Below are 11,405 nucleotides of genomic sequence, written 5' to 3'. Positions count from 1 at the left end.
CTTTGAGCTCTGTTCTTGCTGACAGCAATCAAGAAGTCAAATCCTAGCACATTTCCCTTTCTTAAGGAGTGGGACGGGTCTCCCCAGTGGTGCAGCAGTTGAGCGCTGGGTTGCGAAGCTGCCCGCAGCCTTTGCAGCACGGGTTTGATCCCCGGCCACTGGGCGAGGGTCCCACATGGTGCGCAGACCTCTCCTGCCGTGCCCGCTGCTCCCCTCAGCAGTGTACTTCGTAGGTCTGCCTGTTCTGCTCCCTGCTCTGGCTCTGGTGAATACTCTCATCCTCCCATGCTTCTGACTGTACCCAGTGCTTGTATAAATAAATAAATTCTTAAAAAATAAAAAAAGGGAGTGGGACACTAGTGTCCCATCAGGGTGACTGCATCTTTCAACATTTGGAAGAAGAGACAAAGATAAACATTACTCTAATGCAGCTTTGAGAGGGCATCTTCTTTTTTTTTTTTCCCATTTTTTAAATTTTATTTAAAATTTAAATCTAAAATATTTTAAATCTAAAATATTTTTTAGATCATTTTTCATTTTTGCACAATGTATGCATTTTCATCTTGGTTATAGTCCCCATACAATTCCTACCCCCCTTGTTTTGATCCTACTCCCCCCCCCCCATAGTGTGTCTCTGGTTATAATTGCTTGTTGATTTTGATTTTTACTTTATTATAATTAGTCTTTTTCCTGGGCATCTTCTTTCCTGGCCTGCTAAAAGAAGTCAAACTGATTCAGAACATAGGATAGAGTTTTAAGTCACCAGCCATATTTGTATTAACATTATTCATTGAAATCAAATGATTAGGCAACAGATAGATAAAACCAACAAACTAAAACCAAAGCTTCAAAAGCCCATCTTCTGGTCATCGGGAGAAATAAACAATCCTATCAGGAATTACCAAATATCAGAAAGTATTATAATTCGTCTGAAAAAGTCTTTGGATACCAACTCTCTGAGCTTCACCCATTTAAAAGGGAAAGCCTCCCACTCCAATCCCCCAGTTTGTCTAGTCCACAGGGAAAGCCATGGGGATTAAACAGACTCTTAATCCTGCCTTTGGCTTTGTCTTCAGGCCAAATTCCTGTGCCTAATCTCTAATATTTGGCTAACAAAAGGACATGCTCTTAATATTTCTTTCCTCTCTGACACTCAGGGAGCTCATTCAGTGATTAGCAACTAGTGAGTGGACAGAATCAAATGGTGGCTCAGTGGCTGGCTGTCAAGAAATCCAGAAGGATCATCCCAGCTGGCCCCATTCAACCATGTACTTCTGTGCCCTGGCATGAGGCCTCTGGAGTCACAGGAGACTCATTGACAACAAGGATAGAGCCAGATTTTATCCAGCCCTACAGGCAGGGTTGAGAGGTATTTCTGAAATAAATGATTAAAAAAAAAAAATGCCTTCATGTTGCTATTTTTCAGCTGTTTCCAAGAATTAAAATATTGATTCAATGTTCATTGAAATGTTACTGCTTAGTTTTGACTTAGATTCTTCCACTCAGTAGAATTTGTCATTTTGCCATGAACTAATTTACAACCAATGTTATTATGAATGAAAAAAGACCTGTAAACCTCTCTCTCTCTCTCTCTCTCTCTCTCTCTCTCTCTCTCTCTCACACACACACACACACACACACATTTTGAAAAGGAAATCTGGTGCTACTTTGAGCTTATTTCTTTTAAAGCAAGAATTTTCATTTTTTAATATTTATTTATTTATTTATACAAGCACTGTGTCAGTCAGAGGCGCGGGAAGGTGAGAGAATTCAGCAGAGCCAGAGCGGGAAACAGAATAGGCAGACCAATGAAATTCACTGCTGAAGGGGAAAAAGCAAATTGCCAGTTAGGCCCACTTAACCCAGAATCATGAGCATAACAAAATGGCTGCTGTTTTAAACCACTACAATGTGGAGTGACTCATTATGCGACAATAGATAACCAGCAGCAATGATAAAATAATTGGAGATAGAGAACTTAATTGGGCAAGAGATCATGCATACATCACTGCCAAAAACCATTATTTTCAACAATTCAACTCAAAATAATTGTCCTAAATTGAAAGTAAAAGACAATTTTAAAAGAGGGTTCGGATTTAATAAAATTCTCTCCCACAGAGGAAGTCTTTTGCTTCATTTGTTTTAGACTTATTTTCATTGCTTATTTAGGAATATTGAAAGAAAACCATACCCTACACAAGAATAACCTACAGGTTTCACACTCCTCCCTCCGTGTTTTGTTTAAAATATCCCTTAAAATGAAAATATGAGGTGGCTGGTTTCATCCAAATTGGAAAGAGGAGTGAGCACACTCCCTGGCAGGCAAGGATGGCCCCAGCACATCCTCTCTGATGCCATGGTGTCTACCTACCTGGCCACCCTCCAGGGAGTCCCTGGGAGGAAGTAATGCCAGACTCCTGACTCCTGACACACATCTTTTTTTTTTTTTAAAGATTTATTTATTTATTTATACAAGCACTGGATACAGTCAGAAGCACAGGAGGGTGAGAGAATTCACCAGAGTTAGAGCAGGGAGCAGAACAGGCAGACTGACGAAGTACACTGCTGAGGGGGGCAGCAGGCAGCAGGAGAGGTCTGTGCACCATGTGGGACCCTTGCCCGGCGGGCGGGGATCTAACCAGAGCTGCAGAGGCTGTGGGCAGCTTCACAGCCCAGCGCTCTACCGCTGCACCACCAGGGAGGCCCCTGACACACATATTATGGAACATTTCCATGGATTTCACAGCAGCTCCACCAGTGCCAGCTAAAAATGTGACTCCTTGAAACACAGTCCATGTGATTAAGCAGCAGCCATAACTCTGGCTCCTTTACCTTATTGTCAGCAGGTCCACTTGCAGGACATTAAAGGTCTTAAGAAAAATTTCTAATTTGCCTAGTATTGATCCTTTAGTGAAAACATGTGGTTTTAGAAGCAAATATAAGAAGCTGCTGACAACTCAACTGAGTAAGTAGAGACTCCTTTTTCTTTTTTTGTTTTTTTAATTTCTGTGTACAAGAAATGGGGTGTAGGCAAGAGATGTGGTTGGGGGAGAGGATTCACCAGAGACAGAGTGGGGAGCAGAACAGGCAGACTGACTGAAATAGACTGCTGAGGGGAGCAGCAGGGAAACAGGAGAGGTCTGCTGTGCCCTATGTGGCCCTGGCCGGGGATCAAACGCAGGCTGTAGAAGTGATAGCGCTGAGACTTTACCTCTAGGCCACCAGGGAGGGCCTAAGTGGAGGGTCCTATTGGGTGCAGAAAAGTCCATTTCCAGTAAAATGGAACCTGGATTCCATAGAAAGCATCGCTCATCCCAGATAACGGCAGCAACCTGGGGATTTATGTATGGAGTATTCATTCACTTCAGTGCCGGTGTGCATACCTCACATGGGGCAGTTTGAGATGACTTAATTAGCCATCTGTAAACTTTTAAATGGAAACACCAAAGCACAGAGAGGCATGTTGTCTTAGATCATTCTGCAAATCAAAACACATTCTTTTCAAAATCAAATATTCCTTCCTTATGTGAAGAACAAACTCCAAGTGCCTGATCCACCATCCAAGAGGGAAGATGAGGGGTCTTAGTCATGGGCTGGCTAATCTCATAAAGATCATGGAAATGTGGTGGACACAGCCTAATTCTCTATATTTGAAGAACATTTTCCAAAGCACATATGTTTTTCTCATAACAGTGAACACTGGCTGATTTGCCCATGTCCTTATACTGGGCTCTGCAGATGGGGTCATTTTGGAGGGCTTCTCCCCTCTAACTCGGGCTGACGTTCATTGCGAGCTGGAAAATGCATCTGGGTCTAGACAGCCATGAATTGATACTACACCAAAAAAATTTCCCTTAGATGAAAGTGTCTTTCTGGCTCCGGGCACACGTAAGTAACCAGAAAGCCACCTCAGAAAAAGAAAATGGATTTTCAATAGTTTGCTATGATAGTAAGATGTGACTATAAGCTCCTAGAGATTTTCCTATTGTCTCATTATGGAAACAGAAAGTGACTTCTTTTCCTGGCTAGAGCTTCAGTGTTTTCTTAGGGGGTTCTATAAAGACTTTATCTGATTCACAGTAGGAAAAAAATATTTCAAAGCTAGGACAAAATTTTATCTGATAAACAGCACTGAGAACTACAAACCTGCATTGAGTTTAACAAATGACATAAAAATCTTATGTCCAGGAATGCAACATATCAAGTAAAATTGATTTTTCAAACATTGAAAAGTTCAGCTAATTTAGATAAGGCAAGTTTGGAAAGGTAAGACTGGTTAAAAACATTTAAATGTTACAAGTCTTATACATATGTTAATAAAGTTTGTTTTATTAGAATATTTTAATTTCCTAGCAGTTAAATAGTACTTATACTCTTTACTACAAATATTTTATCATATGAATAGATATATTCATTTTTCACTTATTACCTGCCAAGGTTGGCTATTACACTAATATTCAGTTTTGTGCTCTCATCAAGTGAATCAAGGAAAAATTAAAATGCTTGGTAAAATTCCAATTGATTTATTATGTACAGACCACAAATAGTGCTATTTTAATCTTGGAGGGAAATCCATCAAAAAATTTAAGCTATACGTTTTTTTAAGTATTGACATGGTAAGAGAAGAACTTTCCAGATAATTGTGAATAAGATACTGTTATATAAGACAATAAAAGCATTATTTCTGTACCATGAAAGTTCCTAACACATGTTCATTTTTTTCTAAACTAATTCTGAGTTGTACGTGAAAGGTCTAATAATCACAAAAACACAAGGCTAATTTTTAAACGTATTTGCACAGATATTTCCAGCCTCTAAGCCTGGAAAAAGATGGAATTTCCAATTGATGCCATACCTTTTCTGGGGAAACAATGATCAACTGTGGCTTCTGTCTTCTTGGCTGAGTTTACACAGAGCTCCTGGTGTGTCTGTGGAAAGTCCTGAGGGGGAGGCAGGAGAGTAGCTGTACCTCCTGATTCAATCAATGCTCAAGGTCGTCATTAATTGTGAGCACCTCGGATTAAATGATCTCCTTGAGGGGAAAGAAATCTGAACAATAAGATGTCCCCACATTAGGAACCATGTTCAAGTTTTCTAAAGTGTCTTTGTATAAAATCAAACCCAGATCATCAGCAACTTGTTCAGAACTGCATGATTTCGCTACCAGCTAAAATGTCACTATGTGAAATACTACCCCAGAAGCACACTCACTCATGGTGTGTCCAGCATTACCTTAATCCATATCATCTTTGAATGGAAATTAAGTTTTTTGGGTTTTTTTTATTAATACCTTGGTTTTAAGACCTAAATTAAGTGACCTCAGGTAAATTCCTTCATTTCCCCTGCCTCATTGTCCTCCTTTGTAAAACTGAAAATGTTAGTGGAGGGATTAAATGAATTAATGTGCCTGGCTCGTAATAACCACTGTCAGAGTCAGTTGTTAACATGAGCATTATCACTCACCTGTTAACTCATAATGTTTGTAGAGAAGTCATAAAGTTAATAGTCATTATAAAACAATTCATGATTTCTTTCCAAAATGTTAACAAAGGCACAATTAAAAAGATCCCCAAATGACTATTAACTTGGCTCAGAATGATCTATCCCTGGATTCTTTCCAACTTTCCCCCTCCATTAAGCTCATGCATAAGGGGAGTCCTGTTGCATCAGAAACGAACCTGCTGGTTATGACTTTGTACTAAGGCAGTCCTTCCAGCAAAGGACTGGTAAGGAAAAGTGGCTTCACTCCAAAAGGTCATGCTGAGAGACTGGCAAACAGGATTCCCTCCTGCAGGACACTCTTCACTGCCTTCCTTTTGTGTTAGAGCTTTTTTCCCCTCTTTGCCATGTACATTTGATTACTACCCCACAGATGCATCTCTATGATCCAGATGTGCCCAGACTAGTCTAAAGGACCCCTCCCAAGCCTCTCTTTCTGGCTGTTCCTCTCCAAAGCTAGAGACATGCAAGAAGTACTACCCAGGCACTCCATTTTTCCATACCTATGCAGAAGGAGATCTGGTAGAGAACGGAATGCACCAAGTCAGTAGCTGACATCTGATCGCTGTCAGCTTTCCCACAAGGGGAAATCAGAGCTGCTGAAGGGAGGCTGCCGATGAAAATTAAGCTCCTTAGCAAGCTATGAAGCTAGGGGGAGGGGGCGCGGTGATTTCTGCACTCACTGTGCTATTGTTATACATACAGTTATACCATATGGCTCCGGGAGGAGAGAGCTGTACTTGCAGTTCAAATCTTGGTGTTAGGATGTACTTCAGATGGGGAACACTCTCTGCTTCTGTTCCTTGTGTTAGACAAGCACATGATGGTCCCATAGAAAGTGACCACCTCCACTAGGATGCAGAGTTAAAGCAGATCTCAAGGTCTGGGATTTTTTGGTGTGGCTTTCCTGGTGAGCTGTTATTTTAATATCAGTATTCTGAGAGGTAGGCAAATCCAAAGCAAAAGAGTTCACTAAATCTGACACAGTGACAAATGCAAATATTTAGTGCCTGTGTTTGATCTGTTTTTCCCCAGGTCAAAGAGTTGGCCGGCATGTTTCCATTTCCTTTTTTACAAAATATGCAAATGCTTACTTTGTTATTCAGACACATAACATTATGTGGAAGCAACACACAAACTGCTTAGAATGCAAATTTTCTTTGGTTTACTCATCAAAGTTGCAAATAACAAAATAGCAAAAACTTTATCAGTTAAATAAAAAAGTGACATTCTTTATTTACCTATGAAACCTTATCAAACATTGAAATGCATTCATTTTCACTCTCATGGAGAAATATCCATTCTACTCCTTTGCTCCTGATGCCCCCAAATTAAGTTATTTTGATGGATTCTTCTCAAAATGTATGCTTTACAAAATGTTTGTATCTTTCTTGACACCATTATTTTTGTTGTCTCCATATCAAGAATAATCTATATTTTTACTTTTACATTTGAAATGGATATAAAAATGAAGATTCCATCAGCACATGTTCTAGATAAGATAAAAGTAAAGCTCTCAGCAATTATTTCAAGGCAACACACACCAATACGTTTTGGGGAATTATCACATTTTGGGGAAGTATCACTCTTGGTACTATAAAAACAAAAACAAAAACAAAACAATACCAGAAGCATATTCTTACATTAGACATTATTTAAAATGTCAAATACAGCTTGTTTATACAACATCAACTTCAGAGCAGTTTTTTTATTTTTCTGATATCCCTTGACTGCCTCAAACCTTGAATGTCTTACTTCTTAGTTAAGACTTAATTCCGGAATGTCAACGACAAAATCATTAATAAAGGTTGACTTGAAAATGGAATTGTTGCAAAAGAAGCAATGGCAACAAGAGAAAGGTTTTGGTTTTTTTAAAAGAGGTACATATCCACAGTAAGGAATAAAAGCGAATCAAAATACAGAAGTCTGTACATGTTGCAAATATTCACTGTGCCGTCGACACATCTATTACCCTAAAAGAAGATGTCTTGAGGTTTGGAGTCATTCGTATTTCTGAATTTATAACTCCATGTTTGCATTATCAAGGATACAACTTTCCCATGATCTATTACTGTTAAGAAGTTTTTAACTAGAATTTTTGGCACTCTGCTTTTCTTCAAATAAACAAGCCTCATAAAACATTATCGTTTGTGTCCAACAATCAAATTGGGCAGTCTTTCTGAAAAAGGCGTAATCGTTAAAAATTCTTTTTTCCTTCATAAATCAGCAGTGCTCCATCTTCAAACAAATTACGAGCAGTCACCATCTCAATTCACACGCTCATATGTTCTCTTCATCCAACATTTTGTTGATACCATCACAAAGTTTTTGTAAGTGGGGTTTAAAATTTCCAAAGGGATTATACAAGGCAGCCAAAAAATCACAATCTGAAAAGTGATCGAAGACATTATTAATCCGTCCGTGTGACTTCGCGGTGAGGTGACGCTGAATGATGTGGTGGAGCAGCTCCCGGCACTCATTCAGCAGCCTGGACAACACATTCCGATCAAAGGTATAATCCACCTGATGGAAACTGACCACCGTCATAGCGAGCTGGTGGACTTTCTTCTTAAATTTCTCCATCAGTGCTAGCTCATCTTGATTGAACTGATTATTCCTGTAAAGAATGGCCAGCTTGATGACTGTTTTGATGAGGTTTTTGATGATCTTCTCCGCCTCCTTCTTGTTTTGGGTGTACTCCTTGGTCACTCTGTACAGCTCATCCAGCACTTCACTGCTGGTATCATCTATTAAGGTGGTCGCAATGGATTTGGACACCATTTTACCCAAAATCTTCTTCTGTGCCTGAACGGCCAGGTTTTTGGAATTGAAGACATCTGTGGCCACTGAAAACAAAGGGGGAAAGCATCAGTAACGATCAGCAAGCGAAATAAATTTAAAAACAGGTACTAAGGAGTTTAGTTCTCATTTTTTCATTGTGTGGTTTGCCTCCCATCTACTGCCATTAGTTTCTGTTCAGTAAAGAACTAAAAAAAGTCTCCTGCATATCTGGGCATTAGGTTATTGTGTGAAATTAACGGGGTTGACATGCATGATCCTTATAGTCTTTGGCGATACAAGTATTTTATTTTTTCGCCTTGTAGTCAATACTTTGTTTAGAAGCTAAAGGTGACAACCTTTTAAAACATAACCCTATTTGATGATAAAAATGGTCTCACAAGGCAATGAGTGTGTATGAAATTTTCCCCTAGTTTAATTTGATAAGAAATACATCACAAATAAAAACTCACCTCCACAACTGTTTTCTAGCTAACAATCTCCAAGAACAATTTAAAGAAACCTACTTATTTATTTATTTATTTGTTTGTTTGTTTATTTATGCATAGAAGAACTTGGTGTAGGCCAGAGGTGCAGGGGTGAGAAGATTCACCAGAGACAGCAGGGAGCAGAACAGGCAAATTTCCTGAAATTTACTGCTGAGGGGTACAGGGGTGGAGGGCCCCCAAGACATAAGAGGTCTGCTGGGCCATATGTGGGTTAGCTCCATGGCCAGGAATCAAACTCAGGCCTCAGCGGTCATAGCACTGAGACTTAACCCAAGAAACCTATTTAAATGTAAGCATGAACTTTGACAACAAAATGACAACAAAATGGGGGGACATTCGTATAGGGGGATGGGAGCTATGGGTCAAAGGGGGGTCTGCTGGATAAAGTTGAAGAGTGACTAGAATTTTGGCAGTGGTCATGGTGTGGTATATACATTTATCAAGGTGTGAAACTTCTCCTAAAAGTTAAGTGGTTTCATAAGCTAATGGTACTTCAATTAAATAAAGGTATGAGGGACAAATGGAAAAGGCATGATTCTAAGTGAAAGAGCACATTCATGGAAGCTAACTAGAGGGGAAGCCCTGCTTACAGCCCAGTTGCAAGAAGTCAAGACATCGGCCGGCACCCAACAGAAGTGGAGCGTCGGAAGTAATGTTTCTGGATGAGCTCATTGTCACTTGCTATTCTGATGACTTGCCACTGCTCTCTTTAAATTTTTGTGTTTTAAGGAAATAACCATTCTGTGTGAGTGAATGACGTGTGTTCTACAAACAACATACTTTGAAAAAGCTGGAGCTTAGAGTTGGCTTCAGGAATTCATGACTTTTCATTTGACTAGGGTTTCAGATTCACATCATTAATAATTGTATGACTAAGTATTAAAGTGACATTGTATGGGATGCTCCTGGCTTAGAGACAGTCAATGAAAATGCTCAATGGATATTTACTCCCTAAATCAAGTTTAGTTTTTCTCGACTGAAACTATCTCCAGCTCTGTGCATGCTGCAATCTGCAAGCTACTGCCCTACAACTCTGCTTTTTCCCTCTCCTGCTTGGTTCTCAGAGCCTCAGTTTTCAATTCCCTATTCTTCCTTTGGGTCCAGAAGAAGCTGCTCTCTCTAAAATGCCAATGTATGAGACTAGACCTGGGTGTTGGAAAATAGTGATTCAGTAATGTAAGGCAAAAGGGTTAGAAATACAGACATCTAGGAATGATTTAGTCATATCATCAGTGATGTATAACTATTTTAAGGTGTTTAGCATCATCAGAAAACAAAAAGGCAGGTGCTCCCAAATCCAGGCTGGGAAGAAGCAGAAGAGTGATTTGCTCCGTGGAGAATCACCATGTTAGATATGAAATCGGGCCAAGAGGAACCAAATTAGAGCTGAGATTTTGGCTAGAGTAGCTCATGGTACATAGTAGAGGCAGCTACAATGTGGTTTCTAGTGACCAGAATGTTATCCCTAAATGAACAGGATCATACCCCCTAAAGAGAAGTCTTGACAGAACTTCACTTGGTCCCCTCACAAATGTCCATATTTAAACTTATGAAACATGAATTGAAATTGCAGAACGAGAACTGAAACATGTTTGAAGAAAAGGAAAGTGAATAAGCATGAGAAACAGCCAACTTTATAAAGCAGATTGCCAAGCTCTTTTATGTTTTCCCCATTTAAGCAGTAATCCAACAGTCTATTCCTACCTGCCAATCATTTGCAAAAAAAAAAAAAAAAAAAAAAAGTGTGTGTATGGGTTAAATCACACTTAGGAGTTTCTACCAAAAGAAATGGGACACGTGTAGTCAGTGTTACCATATTCAGAGCAGGCACCATTTTCCATTACAGCATGTATGATGCAGACCTCAACAAATAAATAAATCTGATTTTATGTAGGCAGGGATACCCCCAAATTCTCAGAAACACAGCAAACAAGGATATCAGTCAATTATTTTATACAGTTGAAAGGTTATTACTTTTTTTACTCTATTAGAATGTGGCACAGTCTACAGCATCCCAGCTGGATCCCACTTCAATGTCTAGTAAATGAAAATACTGTACATGACAAATAGCAAAAATCATGAAGAGGGGATCGAAATATTTCTTTGTGTCCCTTTCTCCAAGATTAGATTTGCAAGTTGGCACCCTATAAGCTACTTCTCTCATGGAACCTAAACACCCCCTTTAATTTCAAACATAACAACAAAACAAAACTCTATGGTGCCACGCTTTAACTTCCCAAAAGAGAAATCATAAAAGACAAGGCTGCTGTCAACTAAGCAAGATCACACCCTACTTACTGGTAACCAAGTCTGAATGGGGACAGAGAAGTTGATCTCTGAGACTTTCACATTCATTTGTCCCACAGGAAGTTCACACCCCTGCTCTAAAAACACAGCAGCAGCCTCATACATAAACTTCAATTTTTGGATTATATGTCAACTTACAATATGAGGATGAAGCTGTTTCTCCCCCTCTAGAGGGAAGACACGCATGCAGTGGATTTCTTTTCTAGTGAAGCCTTCTTTGGAGTCAGCTGGGGGTTTGTGGCTGAGAGCTGCATGCCAGGATGGTGTGGTCTGTGATCATGAAATAGGACTTTTTTTTTAAGGTTTATTTAT

General features: G+C 39.5%; 1 protein-coding gene across 1 annotated transcript in view; it reads right to left on the bottom strand.

The window, feature by feature from the left end:
• Window positions 1–7,779: 7,779 nt before the first annotated feature.
• The window catches only part of TNFAIP8 (TNF alpha induced protein 8), a gene marked incomplete at both ends in the record, with an annotated part of 40,922 nt that continues 37,296 nt past the window's right edge, over window positions 7,780–11,405 (bottom strand). The window contains one exon of the mRNA XM_084251891.1: window positions 7,780–8,345. Coding sequence (XP_084108017.1) covers window positions 7,780–8,345 — 566 coding nt within the window. The remainder of the gene's footprint in view (window positions 8,346–11,405) is intronic.

This window comes from Talpa europaea (genome assembly GCF_964194135.1).
Source record: "Talpa europaea genome assembly, chromosome: 13".
NCBI lineage: Eukaryota > Metazoa > Chordata > Mammalia > Eulipotyphla > Talpidae > Talpa > Talpa europaea.
This window is presented reverse-complemented; position numbering and strand designations above follow the sequence as displayed.